At 46.5% G+C, this 17,026-nt stretch overlaps 1 protein-coding gene across 3 annotated transcripts in view; it reads right to left on the bottom strand.

Annotated features, from left to right (window-relative positions):
- The window catches only part of TXNDC11 (thioredoxin domain containing 11), a 65,858-nt gene that overhangs the window by 2,536 nt on the left and 46,296 nt on the right, over positions 1-17,026 (bottom strand). For all 3 annotated transcript variants that reach the window (XM_041747490.1, XM_041747491.1, XM_041747489.1), the window contains 5 exons: positions 14,847-15,047; positions 8,827-9,619; positions 5,970-6,112; positions 5,534-5,643; positions 2,289-2,369 (listed from right to left, as the gene is read on the bottom strand). In XM_041747490.1, coding sequence (XP_041603424.1) covers positions 2,289-2,369; positions 5,534-5,643; positions 5,970-6,112; positions 8,827-9,619; positions 14,847-15,047 — 1,328 coding nt within the window. The remainder of the gene's footprint in view (positions 1-2,288; positions 2,370-5,533; positions 5,644-5,969; positions 6,113-8,826; positions 9,620-14,846; positions 15,048-17,026) is intronic.

The raw sequence follows: 17,026 nt of genomic DNA, 5'->3' as shown, positions 1-17,026 counted from the left end.
CCAGGGTGTGATCCTGGCATCCCGGGATCCAGTCCCACATCAGGCTCCCTGCATGGAGCCCGCTTCTCCCTCTGCCTGTGTTTCTGCCCCCTCCCCCTCTCTGCCTCTCTCATGAATAAATAAAATCTTTAAAAAAATAAAATAAAATAAAATAAACCCAAAAACATGACAGGGTATAAGGTCTCTACTCCCAAAGAGGAGGTAGGATACTGAGGATACTAAGGGCAGGCTGCTCCTCTACAGAAGTGAGGCCCTCCCCAGGGCACACACTACAGTAAGCCAGCTGGGTTCTCACCTAGGCCCGCGCCAGAGCACCTGAATTTGGAAATGTCATGCAAGGAAGAGTGGTTCTCAGACGCCCCTGTGCAGGAATGCCGCCTCTGCCAGGGAGAGGAGGGTCACACGATGTGGGAGGACAAGCTCTTTCATGTAGTTTCTCTCTTCAATGACTATAAAATATGTGCTCACTGGAGACCAATTGCAAGACAGACAAGAGGAATCCCTCACATCACCTGTAATCCTCCTCCAAAATAACTGTCAACATCTTGCTACTTACTGCACACACTTTAACCTAGCACATTTGTGAACTTATATCTCATTAAAATATATATTTATATTCTCTTCACCAAAAATAATATAAACATAAGCATCATGAAAAAATCCTTTTCATTTTCTCTCTTGCACCTGCTCTTGGCCCATTTACACCTTCTGAGTATACCAAACGTTCAACTTGGACCAGCTGACAAGGAGCTCACTTCATTTCTGACCACTCTTTATTTTTAGGAAATAAGAAAAATTCTATTCCTGAGTGGCAATGCTATGGTTTCCCAAGCTCTGTATAAACAAGGAGCTGGACACTCTTCTTGTATCTAGTATTGTTGAAGGGGCTGCAGGGAGCACCGGTGCACATGCCCAAGATGACATCAAGCAACTCTCTAATTAAAAATCAGTCCTCCCCACACAGCCCAACTCAGTCTCCCAAGCACACGATTCTGTGTGTCTTGTGCTGGGTGTTAGGACTTTATCACTTTCCTAAACCATGTCTGAAATTCCAAAACCATGCTTCATTCAACTTCATGTCCAACCTCCATCCCACAGAGATGAAATTGCTAGTGTTACTATCCAGGATTCCTTGGCTGTGTGGCACTTTAAATGCTTAGAAGGAAAAAGGTTCATCAGGACAGTTAGCAGAACAGGATGAGTCACACTCTGTTTTTAGTATGTGATGTGACAGGACCCTACTACCCCAGGAAGTATTCCAGCAAAAATTCCTTGAGATAAAGAGGAAAAAACAAGGAAATGATTCAGTCCCCATGAAGGAAGCACTCTCTTGGAGAAAAAGAAAGTATGGCAGTGGCTGCAGTGAACAATAGAAGTGAGTGCAGGAAATGAGAACCGGAGACATCCTATGTATGATTTAGGAACCTCACTAAAATAATCCTGCAAATGCTTCTCCCTGGAAAGATACTGTCAGAGCTGCGTGACTGGTCCCTGAGGACCCGTCCTTCTACAAACAAAGGGAATCTTTTTAAAAAGGGGACAGAACATTTGGTTTATCAAGCTTTCAAAGGCCAAGAGTTAATTTCCCTTTTACCAAAACATCCGCATCCAACACTTACTAATTGCCAAGTTAGGCTGTCCCTTTGCTGATGTCCCATCCCCGTCTGCTGGGCTTTCAGGGTAGGTGCTGTCATCACGGAACTTAGAGTCCGCTTAGACAAATGTGGAGACATCAAGGTGACCGCCCCAGGGCGGATGTTCACAGATGTTTGCGTAAGTGGGGAGAAGGCGCCTAGAATCCCAGGATGGGGTGCAGTGGGGAGGAGAGTCTCCATTTCCAACTTGTACAAGAGGCACAAGGCAGTCACCAGCAGGACTCCATGGAAAATGACAAACGTGCGAGCCTGGGGCAGGCAGGGCCTGATATCCAGGAGGCCCAACGGATGAGCTACCGTCACCTGGCCCACGTGAATGCAGCTCTTTGCTTTCCAGCCACTGTATGCTCACAAGGCCAAGAAGGCACACCAGCTCTGATGGCCACATTCATGTTCGTGAGTGCCCCACACTCTGGGAGGGGCAAAGTTTTCACCAAAATCTCATGTGACCTTGTGACACCAAAGCTCTTTTACCCTTAGTCCCTAATGGCACATTTTGAGCAATGTATTTTATTCAAAATAATTTAGTAATAGCTAATGATCTGCATTTCACTTCTGTAAAGTACCTTAAACTCATTTCATTTTCGGCAAAAGGATCCCATCTGCCCAAATATTGAAAAAACTCAGCATTACCTGTTGCAGGGAAAAAATAAGACAGTAGGAAGACGGTCGACCATAAATTCCCATGGAAGGTCATTCTGAGATACATCAATCCTGGCAAAGGGAAAGATGAGAAAAAGTTAAAGATCAGTCCAGGACACTCCCAACGTGAAAGAACCTACCCTGATAACGAAGAGCCTGGAGCATTTTCTGTGGCCCCACTGATCAGCTCCTCTTAGGGAGAGCACTACCAACGCAAGCTGGCTGCAACTCAGGCAAGAAGAACCGATTCTTCCAGAACATGCCACTTTCCACTCAATTTATGGAGTGTAAGTGACATATCCTGTGAGTAAGTATGAACTTTCCCAAAAAGCTCACTGACATTGCCGGGGGCCGTCTACCCGCCTGATGGAGTCGGGTATCCATCCCGAAATTCCCCAAATTCGCTCTGGAAAAAGGAAATCATTGTCCAAAATACATCAAGCCTCTGAAGACATAAGAAAATTAGAAAATAAAGCTTAAAAAAAAAAAAAAAAAGAAAAGAAAGCTTATACTCTATTTTATATTTATGTTTTGTATATCTGGATGGAGGCTACAAAACATGGACTTTCTTAGCAGATCTTAGATTAATTTTCTAATACAGAAAATGACATCTGTGCTAAATTACCCAACCTGTGCTTTTTTACTATTGAAGTAGTGGCCCCTCCTGCAGCCGGCACTCAGCTAAGCGTGCAACAGTCCCCCACCCCAGCCCACAAGTTTTGCTCAAATGGTGCAAAAACAAAACACATCCTAGAAGAGGGGAGCAGATCAAGTGGAGGACCACTTGGCCAGGAGGTTCCGATGTCAATCATCAAAAACAATGCACACAAAAGATGGCAATTTTTTGAATCACTAACTTGAAACAAGCTTTCAGAAAGCATAATGAGGGGTGGGAGTGAATCAGTGCGATGCATTTGTCCAGAAGGATGACCAAATTATAATGGTTTTACACAATTTAACAAAACAGGACTCCTGCCTCTGCCTGGGACAGCCTACTTAAAACATCAGAGTTCTGTTTTCTAAATAAGTGGTTATTGAATGCTTTAGTCTATCATCAAATACTTTTTTTCTCCTGAGTTTTACTTCAGAAAAAATGTACAATCAGAAGAAAAACATGATCATAAACCTCCATTCAGAATTCCACTGGGCTAATCAGGACTTTCTTTCTGGGATTCTTATTCCAGCTTGGTGTAGACGCCTACATATTGTGGAGAGCGGCATCCGTACATCTCACATGTGATTCTTTTCAACTAATTATATGAAAAGCATTGTTCTAATAAATGGGTAAAAATCCCTTCAAACTCCCAGTCACAATTTACTTAGGCACTGCTCTCCTGGTGGACATAAATCACGCTACAGTGACAGCTCACGCTTCTCTCCAAGTCCCAGTTCCTTAATTCCCCAAAGTGAAATTAACTGGGGCAAAAATGCATAACTATTTTTGTGCTTTCTTACAAATGTTGCTAACATGCTTTCCAAAAAGGTTCCACCGAATTCACTTAATCCTATGAGCTACTTCTGACTGTGCCAATTTCATTTGACTCTATCAACACAAGACTCCCGTCACTTAATAGCACCTATAAGTGTAAATGATACTGTTATTGTTTTAATTTACACTGACTAGACTGTACTCTCCCTACTTATGTATTTACACTCTCCTCCTCCAGGAGAATCCTACTCCTCACCTCTCTTCTTCACCCAGGAGTCCCTCCCAGCTGTGTCTCCCCCTGCGCCCCAGGTGGTTTTTCACTGTGGTAATATACACACAAAATGTCCCAGCCTGACCATTTCTGAGCGCACTGCTCAGCAGCATGAAGTGCACCCATGATGCTGTGCGGCCATCACCCCACCCGACTCCACATCGGTTTCTTCATCCTACAAAACACAGACTCTCTCTCCATTCAACAGCTCCCCACTCTCCACTCCCCCCGCACCCACCATCTACTTTCTGATTCTGTGAATCTGACTCGCCTGGGTGCCTCACATCACACAGTACGCATCCCTTTGTACCTCATTTAGCACTGAGTCCTCAAAGGTTATACATGTTGTCAGGTGTCAGAATGTCCCTCCTTTTTAAGGCTAAAGAACACTTCCCTGTGTGGACAGACCACATTCCCCTCTCGGCAGTTCCTTAAACCCCTATTCTTTCTCAGGGTCTGGAGTTGGGAGTCCTGTCCTTCACTGACAGGCTATGTGACTCTGGGCAATACCTTCCCTCTGTGGCTCAGTTTCCTCCTCAGTAAAAAGAGAGCAACAATTATACCTGCTTCACTGCATGTTCTGACAAGGTCAGATAACATGTATATAGAAAAACCTCATTGCAAAGTAACCCCTCAAATTTGGCTCTAATCATTACTTATAGCAGATCCAGTGGGTGAAATACAGGGGCTGTAAAACATAGCTAGTGTCCTTTCTAAAAGCCTACTTTCCTTATTTTTCTCACTGCATGGAGTGGAATCCGTTCATCTAGTGGAATCCGTTCATCTTTAATTATTTTTTGTAACTGCTTCACTTTGGAAAGTTTCCATCTCTCAAAGGAACTAGCAAACCCAATATTCTATGTTCTGCTATTTTTTCCTATGATTTAATCTTTTATATTTAATTCTGTCTGGAAGGCTGAAGTCTAAACAGCCCCCCCGCCCCCTGAACAGCTTAGTACCTTTTCCAAAAACACTTTAAAGGCTTGTTTCTATAAAACAACGATTTAAAAACTGTTTTGATTACTACAGAGGCCACATCCAGTACCCACGGAATCATGAAACTAAAACACACAGATATCAACCAATCCTTCCTCCTAATTTTAGGAGCGAGAAGGGAAACCCGGACCTGGTGGAGAGATCTGCTCCAGGGCTGGTTGGCAGCACATCAGGGAGCAGCCCCCTTTCTCTGGGCCGAGGCTCTAGCGCCATGCAAGTCCATGGGCACCCTTCCCATGCTATTCCGGGGAGTTGGCCACTCCAGGAGTTGTCTTAGCAACCAGGTCAGCACTGCTCCCACCACACTCACCCTCCCATGAATTCAATCAGGGCTAAACATACTCGACACTATAGAAGGAACACTTAGAACTCATCAGGAAAACTTTGGTTTCAGTGAGGTTTTGCTCATGGCTTTCAGCTGACAATGAAATTGCACCCTGCCCAGGGTTAATGGAAAATGGGCAGACCCCTGCAAACCAAGTGGCTAAGCCATAAGGAGGAGAGACAGGCACAAGCCCAAAGTGCCGCAGGCTCCCTTACCTTGCCACAGTGAATGTGTCCGACGGCAGTAGGCGAGCTAGCTGGATAAAGACATGATTGAGGGATGGACAGAAGCCGCACCACTGTGCATAATAAAGCAGCAAAACGTCCTGGGGGAAGGGAAGATGGCTGTTACTGGCGCCTCGGAAATGGGTTCATGTCCTCATTGTGCTTAGAACCCAGCAGGCATTCAAGAAATGCTGCTTATGCACCAATTATGAAAAATTTCATTTTTAGAGCTTTCCAATTACGGGCCTTCTCTAAGGACTTTTGGCAGTTAGAAAACCACCGTGCAACTCATGTGCATTGTGCAAGAAGACTGCCACAAGATTAATCTGCTCATCAAACCTGAACGCTCACCCCAGGAACTGCAGCTCTGGGAATTATTTTAAAAGGGAGAGATGGCTTAACTTTTGTCTCTCTCATTATTCCATACCTGTTTTTGAAGGACCACTTCCCAAAAGGTATCAGTTGTCACTTCAGTGATTAGATGCTGAGAAGGGAACTGGGCAGAGTCACTTCCTATAAGATGTCTTTTCAAGGGACTGTAGAGAACGCTGAAGTTTTGAATAAAAGACTCTAAAAATAAAGAGAAAATGAGATCAGCTCTTTGCTAAGTACAGGGAGAATAGCTGGCCTACTTTAAACTCTACATTTAAAAACCTGGGCTGGTTTCCCAGGCTTACATTTTTAACACTTCCTCTACAGGTAAAACCCTGACTGCAACTGCCCAGGTAAAACCCTGACTACAACTGCCCAGCATGGCACCAGGTGTAGCTTTGAGACAACTCCCCAGACGGTGATTTAGGTAACAAAACACTGTGCGGGATCAGATGCTCTAGTATTTACAGACTAGGAATTCTCTTTTTTCTAACAGGACTGGTCCACAAATAGACACCCGAGACTGTACAGATCAACACGCCACAATCTTTAAGAAATTTCAACCTACAATTCTAAGACCTTTATTTTTTTATTTTTTTTTAAGATTTATTTATTTATTTATTCATGAGAGAGAGAGAGAGAGAGAGGCAGAGACACAGGAGGAGGGAGAAGCAGGCTCCATGCCGGGAGCCCGACATGGGACTCGATCCCGGGACTCCAGGATCACGCCCTGGGCCAAAGGCAGGCGCTAAACCACTGAGTCACCCAGGGATCCCCCCAATTCTAAGACCTTTAAACATCACTACAAGGGCAGCTACTACACAAGTTGTTGCAAGTGGACAGGTGTCTCATGCTCATAAATTCAAGAACAAGGAGCTATGGTTTTTGTTTATTCAAGTTTTTCAAGTTTCCTTCTTGAAAGTTTAGGAAAAATAAACTCAATTATATTTAGTGGGAAAACCTATATATATAACCCAGAAGCAATACTAAAGCCTAACTTGACCTGATACCTCTCCTCATAAACTCCACTGTCCTCAGATTGCTTGGTTGTCTGAAGCAGGGCTGGTCTGCGCTCTCCCTTCTTTCTCCTTCTTCTAACCCTCTCTATTTTGAGGTCTTGATGAACAGAGACGTGTTCTGAAGAGGGGAGAGGAAGTGAAGGGTGTCATGTGCATACTAAACAGAGGTCACTGTCTACATCTGAGTAACTTACTTGGCTATGTTTCTGAGACATAAAACCAAAAATTTTCTCCTCATCTAAATGAAGCCTAAATCCCTAAACTGGCCAAGAGAAGCCAACATAAAAGTCAACTCTGCAAATCAATGACACAAAGTATTTTTTCAGAAGGACCCTTACAAATTTGGTCGTCAACTACAGGAACACAACTGAGCTAGATGTGTGTGTTTCACAGTAGATACTCTGAAGAAGGCTTCTTTCAGATGACCCTTAAATTCAAATTGAATACCATTATGAGCTCACTGAATGCTTGAGTATTACTGAGCAGAATTCACAGAAGTCCAATGAACACTCCAAAAACACAGGCTTGTTTCACTTTAAGAAAATTCAGTACACCAAAATGTAACTTTAGAAAACACAGATGAGGTGCAATTTGTAGTATCAATGGAGAATGCAATTCATAAAGTGATTGGTTCACAGGGTTCCTTTCAACACTTAGGAGCTTCATGGTTATAATATATAATTTGGGGGGATCCCTGGATGGCTTGGCAGTTTGGCGCCTGTCTTTGGCCCAGGGCTGATCCTGGAGTCCCTGGGATCGAGTCCCGCGTTGGGCTCCCCACATGGAGCCTGCTTCTCCCTGCCTGTGTCTCTGCCTCTCTCTCTCTCTCTCTGTGTGTCTATCATGAATAAATAAATAAAATCTCAATATATAATTTGACAGGGGAAAAAAACCAACATTTACATAAGCCTTTCCAAAAGTGTCGATTATCAGAAACAAGCTTCACCTGGGCTTTAAAGACCGATAAAAAGACTATTATTTAGGGGGCTCTGAGTTTACTCTTGCTTTCATACCCTCTAAAACTTGGAAATAACAGGTTTCCCTCCCTACCAAATTCCTCCTGTCTGCATTTGGCAAACACTGACTTTCCCCGTGTTACCAATGAGGCTGAACTAACACGGCTTTTGAATTCTCACTTCCTTGTGTGGACATCAAGTATGTCAGCAAAGTCCTGGGAACAGGACAGCATGGGTTAGTTTACTGCGGCTGCCAAGCCCCAGGGGCAAGCTCGCAGATGCTTTCCCATAATGGGCCCCCCACCCCCAAAGTGGTTTTTGCTGGTTTGCAAGGGGACACTTATTGCACTGGATGCTTGTTTGTTACAATCAAGGCACGAAAGGTCAGAGCAGCGTTTCTCAAGGAGGTATAAACAGCAACAGAACAAATTAGGTTTTGTGGCCTTGATATTCATACATCCAAACCTGTGAGACAAAAGGGAGGACAGGTGGTTCTACTGTTTCACTGCTTCCTAAGCTCCTTTAGAGTGGCACTGCTGTGGGGGCTCATGTTCATCAGTCCCCTGGGATGCTCCCATCAGAATGACTCTCCACCACACTGCTTTCCCTGGGGCCAGGTTCCCACCCCATGCAGCCCACTCCAATTTAGAAATGGGACAAGCACTATCAATCTGGAACTTTGACCACCTACCTCCCCACCCCCCACAAGGGGCTACATGACAAACTTATCCAAAATTTGGAGTTAGGAAGTTTGTTCCAATGAATAAACAAAATGAGCTTCTTTTAAAATTATGACCAACTGCAGCCTATATATTTTAAATGAGCTAAAGAGCTGATGTCCCCCCGTGACCAAATGTACTGAGATCCTGGATGAAAGTGACCGGTATTAAGTTAAGCAAAACTTTTTATGTTTGGGGAAGGAAACTGCCCACAGTACCTAGGGTGAACTTCATAAGAGCTTGTTTTGGATCCAAGATATAGTGAGACTCTTCTTTCACATCAACAATCGTGGCGAATTCCTTCACCCGAGTGGCACTCGGAGCCCCCAGCCTCTCTGCATATAACCAAAATAAATTTGAATCCAAAAGGTAGATGTTCAGGGTCTTGTTGGTTCTGCAGCTCAGGCCTGTGAAGTTTGTGCTACTCACGTCCACCTCAGGAAAGAGATACCTGTTCTCCTCAATGTGAGGAACGGAGCCTGGGGGATCAACCTCACATTTCTTCTCAAGGGAAGAAAACGTGATGGTCGGGGTTTCAAAGACACTTTGTCCAGAATCAATGAAGCCCGTCACGGCCCTGTTTATGGTCCTGCAACATGCAGTGTAGTAGCTGAAGGGACTATAGGAACTCAGAAAATTGCTGCATTCTATGCTGTCCGATGCCACATGATAAAATGTCTGCTCCTTGAGGTAGAAAGAATCCAGAGCTGCCGCCATCTCAAAAAAGCTGCACTGAGGCATGCCCACCGAGCTCGGCCTGACACCCCCCGTGCTCTGGTTGACACACAGCTCGCAGACGTTGTGGGTCCTGGAGACGGAGTGCCACTGGGGCAGCACCACGGTGTTACAGCAGGGGGATGCCGTTATCAGCGGCGGCTCCGGCAGCTGCTCAGGGGGTTCAGGTGCTAGAGGCCTTAATAGCGGGGCGTCTGCCCGCCGCAGGTGCTGCAGGAGCTGCTCCACCACCTCGTCCCCGTGACAGTTGTTATACTCCAAGGCCACTTCGGTGATCTGAAAGACAGGCAGAGCTGGTGAGAGGCGCAGTGACAGTGGAGGGAAAGAGCCCCGAGGCCCGCAGGCGGGGGAAGCATCCTGCTGTGCTTCACGAAGAGCCGCGTCCTCTCCTGGTGCCAAAGAGGAAGAGGAAACCTGTGCACTGAAAGCTATTAACAAAGGGGCTCAGATTCTCTCAGAACATGTCCCTCTATCAACAGGGAGCCAACTGTGCAGAGAGGGAGAAGGCCTTAGAGGTGGACGTCTTTGTCACTGCACAAGAGCCCAGCTCACCCACGACATGTTTCCTGGCCGAGGGGCCAGGGACAGATTTTTAATCTCAACTCCCAGGGGACGGCATTTCCCCTTCGAGCTTTGAAACTCTTACATACGTGCAATGTCTTTTTTTACCTTAATTAAGTCTAAATATTTCCCAAACATCTCACGAACGGATCACAATACTTCACAGCATGCGTGTTTCCAAATAAATTCACACCTCACAGGAGACCGCAAGTTCAACCTGTTCCAAACCACATTTGTCCATCGCACTTTCCCCCATAACGCTCTCCTTCCCCCATACTGCCCTCTCTGGGAAAATAGCATCATCAAGTGGGAATTGTGATCCTTTGAGTTCCAACTTCCCCTTCATGTCAGCGCAAGCCTCAAGCCCAGCCGCCTCTGACTTGAGCAACATAAAGCCAGCCTTTCTGTGTCCCCAAGGCCACAGCCTCAATCCAAGCCTTCAGTTGTCACAGACCACAACCATGTGCTCTCCCCTGCCTCACTCAGCCTCCACATTGCCACTGTTAATTCTAAAACTACCACCCTAAGCACAGCACTCTGCAGCCAAATGATATTCGATGGCTCCCTACTACCTGGAGGATAAAATCCAGCGAAGTCTGGCCTGTGTCTGCTTTTTCAGTGTCGCTCCTCCCTCTTTAGACCAGGCCTGGCCGGGACCTCCTCCATCTGACAAACCTCAATACTGTACCCGAGGCCCAGCATCAGCAGGGTGGCTACTTCAGTAAGGCTAACACCACCTCACCCTACCTCAGCTGGGAAGAGTTCAGTTCTGCACCTTCAGAGTCCCAAAGCCCTTCCCACAGTCTCACAAATATCTGCTGAGACGTCCTCACAAGCTTATGGACCCTCATGGGTAGGGACCCTGTTTGATTTCTCCTGTCTTCCCCAGAGCCTAGCACAGAGCCAGGCACAGAACAAATGCCCAAGAAGCTCTGGTGCATGAATGGCATCTTAGGGTAACATACACATTTCCACTTCCTGGGGAGATTAACCGTTTTACTCTCAGAGATCAGTATTAGCCTGATTAGATTTACATTTCATTCTACAACTATTTCCAAACTGAATACCTTTTACTACCCACCTCAGGTTCATAAGGAAAACTAGCAAGTCATTATAATCCAAAGGCATCTACTCCATTTACTCTCTAAAACAGAATCATGGGGACGCCTGGGTGGCTCAGCGGTTTAGCACCTCCCTTTGGCTCAGGGCATGATCCTGGAGTCCCGGGATCAATCCCACATTGGGCTCCCTGCATGGAGCTTGCTTCTTCCTCTGCCTGTGTCTCTGCCTCTCTCTCTGTGTATCTTTCATGAATAAATAAAAATATAAAAAAATAAAATAAAAAAAATATAACAGAATCATGTACTAACTTGGATCAAATCCTGCCATTTAATTAAAAGGTGTTAAGTCACTCAGGATTTTGTTTCATTAAAATGTGTGTGTAGGGCAGCCCGGGGGGCTCAGCGGTTTAGTGCCTGCCTTCGGCCCAGAGTGCAATCCTGGAGTCCCAGGATCAAGTCCCATGTTGGGCTCCCTGCATGGAGCCTGCTTCTCCCTCTGCCTGTGTCTCTGCCTCTCTTTGTCTCTCATGGATAAATAAATAAAATCTTTAAAAAATAAAAAAAGGGCAGCCCTGGTGGTGCAGCGGTTTAGTGCTGCCTGCAGCCCAGTGTGTGATCCTGGGGACCCAGGATCAAGTCTCATGTTGGGTTCCGTGCATGGGGCCTGCTTCTCCCTCCGCCTGTGTCTCTGCCTCTCTCTCACTCCCTATGTCTATCATGAATAAATAAAATACAATCTTAAAAAAAAATAAAAATAAATAAAATGTGTGTGTAAAGCCAGTTAATGAGTGCTTTCCCAATTTTAAAAACATCCCCCAATTTTATATATATAGTATTTATAGAGTGTTGATTCAAGACACATGCATTTGTACAGAAAAACAAACAGTTCTTGAAAAGATCATTTTAGATGATAAACCAGTGTTTCATTTTTCCCCCCACACAAAAACATCTCAGCCCTTTCTGGATAAGGCTCTGACAGCACATCACACTAATAAGGTCAAGCCCATATGATCCATAGGAACCCAGCTGCCCTCTGACCACATCTGGGCACTGCTTGATACCCAAAGACACACTGGATTACAATTTTCACCTACGCCCCCTGCAGTCTCCCAAAAAAACCCCACAAAAATTCAAGTTTTTACTATAGTCTTTTACAAAAACAACCATGACTCTGCTCATGAGGCTTAAACATCGCGAATACCTCTGAGCAGTGCTGGTAAAGGGGGAAAGAGTCACACAGACCCTCTGCTGGCTGCAGTGAGCATCTCTCTGGGGAAGCCCACTGAGATGTCCTGTGACCTCTCTAGGACCCTCTGTAGAGATGCAGGGATCAGTGGCCTGACGCTGTGTGCAGTGCAGGCTGTATTCTGTGGCGAGGGTCGAGGGGGAGTGCATGTGTATAAGCAGCTGCCGGTGCCGGACCGGGCCTCACAGTGGAGCCAGCACACGGCCATCTTCTTGTTTACTCCCCACCACAGCTGCCTCAAAACCCCTGGCTTGTCAAGCCCCAACACTACTACCCTCACGGGACACTGACCTCAACAATAGAAACTTCCTCTACCATCTGCCCAAGTTGGGCCTAGAGGTAGTCACGGGGAAAAAGGCTTATTATGGCTTAACCTCTTCTGGGGTTGGGGAGCTGATGAGTTTAGAACTCACTCTGGGAGTGTCCGACTGTGGTGTTCATTCCCCCACCCCAGCCACCCTCACCCTGATGGCTTCCTTACCTCTGCTCACACACCCCCACTTTCCTCCCCCACCAAGCTCTGGATTTTACTACTTCCCACACTCCTGGAACACTGCGACCTGGAAAACTTTACTAAGGAATACACAGCTCTGCTGACATCTCTCCTTTGTCAGTGAGATTGTGACGGCAACAACTAATCCAGAAGTCCTCAAAGATGTACCCAACGGCCTCCCCTCTTCAGGCTTTCAATCTGGTTCTTCACCAGGCAGCCCCTATGGGGGCCCCACAACCTACAGTACTTCTAATCCTGAACCTGCAGCCACTTCCCCATCACCGTGCCTCAGCTCAGGCTGTGCCTTCCCTTACATTTCTCTCAATGCATCAACATCTTGGCCACCCCGAAAGTCTGTCCCCCATATCTTCCCTGTGCACAGCCTCTCCTAACCTCACCCCTGCCTGGCCCTCAGCATCCTGGGACAGAGCCCTCTCTCCTCTAATTCCTCCTGACCCGGGCCTGGGGCTGACCTTCCTGTGCCTTGTATTATAAGCAAGCTCCTGCTGCCCCACTGGACAAGCCTCTGAGACCATGAAAGCAAGTCTGCATCTTCTCCATCTTTCTCCTCTACAGCTCCATGACACAATGCTCAAGAAACATTTGCTAAACTGACCTAAAATGAAGAGGGAAATGTACTGCACAGAACACTTAATTTGACTAAGTAATCCATAATGCTGCTAAGATGCCATCTGGTTTTTAACAACCTCAACCATAGGTTAGGGGAATCCACTCACCTTGTAGGAACACTCTGCTCTGAGGAAAGGAGCCACTGGAAAAAAGTGATTTAAAAAAAAGGAGGGGGGGGCTGGGCCATAGGGAGGAGTAAGGAGAGAGAAGGGAGATATCAAGCCAGGGGAAATGGAGGAAGCTAGCATCCTTCCACCAGGGGCCAAATTCCAACCACAAGGCCCTAAACAGAGGAACTGGGCTCCAGTCACAAAACACAACCCTACCCAGGACCCTGACATGCCCAAATCAGACAAGACCAAATTCTCCACAAAGAAAATTTAAAAGTTAAAGTAAAAATCCAAACCATAGCTAACACCTCGGTGAACACCCCACCTTTCCTACAAAGAGCTTACGGCTCTTAACAGTAAATGCAGTAAAGGCCTAGTAATTTGGGAGAGTTCTCCATTCATAAAATATCTGTGTAGTGAAGATTTTCTAAAGAAAATTAGTCTTATTACTCCACATCTTCCCTAACGGGAGAAGAAACAAAGCTAGTCGGTTGCTCTCCTTTCCTCCTCTAAGCCAGGGCGGCAGCAGGGCTAACAAGTTTCACAGTGAGGCTCCAGAGTAGCAAAGTCAGGGGTCTGCTGGGCAAGAACCCCATCTCCCTGTCGCCTCCAGGCAGCCCGTCAGGCTCGTGCGGTGGGGCTACCGGACAGGCAGTGTCTGGTTAGCCTGGCCAGTGGCACACTGGCTGTCTGAAATTGGTTTTGGCCAATTAAGGGATCCTGGAGGGAAGGAAAAAATAAACCCCCCAGTAAATCCAATTTAGCAATCCCAGGCGCTCTCTGGTAATTGTTATTACTCTAAGTGTCTCCCAATGATCCATGTATGAAATAAACTCACACTCAGAGAAACTGAGTGCACCAGATGAAACAGGAAAAGAGGGAGGGGCAGGCTCCTAGCAGCGTGTGTCTCTGGAAACCGCTCTGCTTCTCTGTGCAACAGGAAAGGCTTAGGGAAACAAGGGAGCCCAGCTCCACCATGCTGCTGCCGACCACTGGGCTGGTGTTCAGGCCCAGCCCCTGACAACGGCATTGCCAGGGCCACACCGAGCCCAGCCTGTGCTGCTGGCCGTCCCTCCCACCCCACTATGCCCCCATTGGTCATGGTGGGAAGGGGGACTTCTGGCCCTACCCGAGGGACGTGCAGCTGCTCCCACCAACTCCCCCAGACCCAAGCACAGCTATCAGGCAACGTGGCCCAGAGATGCTGCAGCGGACCCCATGTCCGGCACACACCCTCCCGCCTATTTATGGGACGAGGGAGTAAACACCTAGGAAACGCAGCTGCCACTCCTGGCAGGCTCTCGGCTCCTGGTGGAACTCACTCTCAACGTGGAGTGAGATGTCCAAGTTCATGAGGTTTTCCTGCTCCTCATGAGATACCTTTTAACATTCTGACTCTTACCTCATCTATTAAGGGGTGGCTTTCCGCTAAAGGATTAAAAGGTAAAAATACAAGAAGCGCTGGCCCCTTCTTCAGTTCATTGTTCAGCAGGAGGCTCTTGCCGCCGTGTGGCCGCAGCCATCGGAGGAGCGCCTCTCGATTTTCTAAGGCCCACTTATGGATGTTCTCTGCTGTGTAGTTGACAGCCTCCCTGGGAAAGACCTGTGAAGGACAACACATGGAGGGTAGAAAGCAGGGCAGGCTCAAAGCACATCAGCCCCGGCCTCAAGAGGCCCTGACCACCCCACCACTGCCCAGGAGCGGACTAGATGACTCAGGGACGTGACCTGCCCCTGCTCCTCTAGACAGTGTGTTTCCTCACAAGTGGGTGGAAAGAGCAAAAGTGGCTGCAGAAAGTCAGTGACTTTCATATCACAGATTCCTCTTGTTCCCTTTAGCAGACTCCTCTATCAAGGAAGAACTCTCCCTATCTGCTGCTGGCAACAGTGACCTCTTCCACCCTACCTGAAGGGGGCTATTACATTTTACTGAGTTCTTATAAAAGATTATAAAAGGATCAGTGAATACCTATGGGAATGGAAGTTATAAAGTCAAGGATCATTTAGATTTTTACATTGGTTCCTCAAAACTTGGCTGATAATGGTGGGAGAAGACCCTCCACTAGGGCAGAGCTTTGTATCCATTTTGGTCACCTGTACCCCCAGTGACCCAAAGAACACCTGGCACACACCAGGAACTGAACAAATACTTGAATGAATCCACGAATGACCTAGAACTTACATAAGGCCACAGATCACACTCAAGTGTACAGAATGAAGGAAAGGAACTTTTAGATTTTGTACTTTGTTTTTCTGTTACAACCAAAGTCAACACAAAATTGTTTGAAATTCTAACAATATGGATCACTGGGTTTCAAATCAAACTCCCAAAAGAAGTGCTTTGGAGGTCCCAAAAATGAGATATTTTATACTCCCCAAAACAGAGAATTAAATTGCCTCATGACAAAGATGTCTACTGGTTTTGTTGAAATACTGGTTTCCCAGTAGTATTTCATTTGACAAAAAGAATTCTGCTGCTAAACCAACCAGTCGACCTTTAAAAACCACCAAGCAGATGCAATAAGTCCCATGCACATGCCAGGGCCATTCCCACAGGCCTACCTTCTCTTTGCTTTATGATTCTTCCTCAGTGCCCTCCCTTCCAAACCCAACAAATATGTGTTGGTCGTCCAGCATGCAACAAAAAGAGGATGAAGGAAATGACAGTGAAAACAGAGGGAGAAGAAGCTCAGAGGCACAAGGAGGGCAGGTGGGCAGCAGAGAAACCAGGACGGCAGCGATTCTCCACGTGGGACAGCAGGAGTTTGCAAACCATACTCTAACATCATATATGCATTTCTATTAGGAAAACACAAAAATATATTTGACTTTTGGAGTACAAACTACAAGAAATAAAGCACAGCATCTGGGCTCCTAGGGGTTTGCAGAAGCCAAGGGCACTGGCAAACCAACTGGGAACCAACTAAGGGCACCCCCAGAGAGGGCCTAATGGTTCCTTGGCAGGCACAAGACTTGCACACTGTATCAAGGGGAACAGGTTCAACGAGTTGGGTACACAGGGTACAGAGATACTGGTCTTCACTCAACCTGTATGTTACACTGTCAATGAAGTTAGAGACAGAAGATACTTGAGAAAAATAAACTCTCGGTGATGGGACTGAAGAAGCAGCAATAAATAGAGCAGAGGCAGAGGACTAAGCAAGATATAGGTCAAAAGCTCAGAAACAGCTGAGGTGGGGTTGGTCCACCAAAAGCAAATGAAGGGATCCCTGGGTGGCGCAGCGGTTTGGCGCCTGCCTTTGGCCCAGGGCGCGATCCTGGAGACCCGGGATCGAATCCCACATCAGGCTCCCGGTGCATGGAGCCTGCTTCTCCCTCCGCCTGTGTCTCTGCCTCTCTCTCTCTCTCTCTCTGTGACTATCATAAATAAATTAAAAAAAAAAACAAAACAAAAGCAAATGAAATTAGGGAACAAAGAAGACAATGGAAAACCAAGGATCTCTAGGATGAGAAGCCATCAACTTCTCACTGACGTAACAAGAACTTCAAAATCCATTTCATCGGCTGAGAAGAACATGTCACATGATCACTCCTGATAAATGGGACAAATGAACAAAGAAC

The sequence above is a fragment of the Vulpes lagopus genome, chromosome 3, assembly GCF_018345385.1.
Source record: "Vulpes lagopus strain Blue_001 chromosome 3, ASM1834538v1, whole genome shotgun sequence".
Taxonomy (NCBI): domain Eukaryota; kingdom Metazoa; phylum Chordata; class Mammalia; order Carnivora; family Canidae; genus Vulpes; species Vulpes lagopus.
The sequence above is the reverse complement of the archived record's forward strand: the minus strand, read 5'-3'. Positions and strand labels throughout refer to the sequence as shown.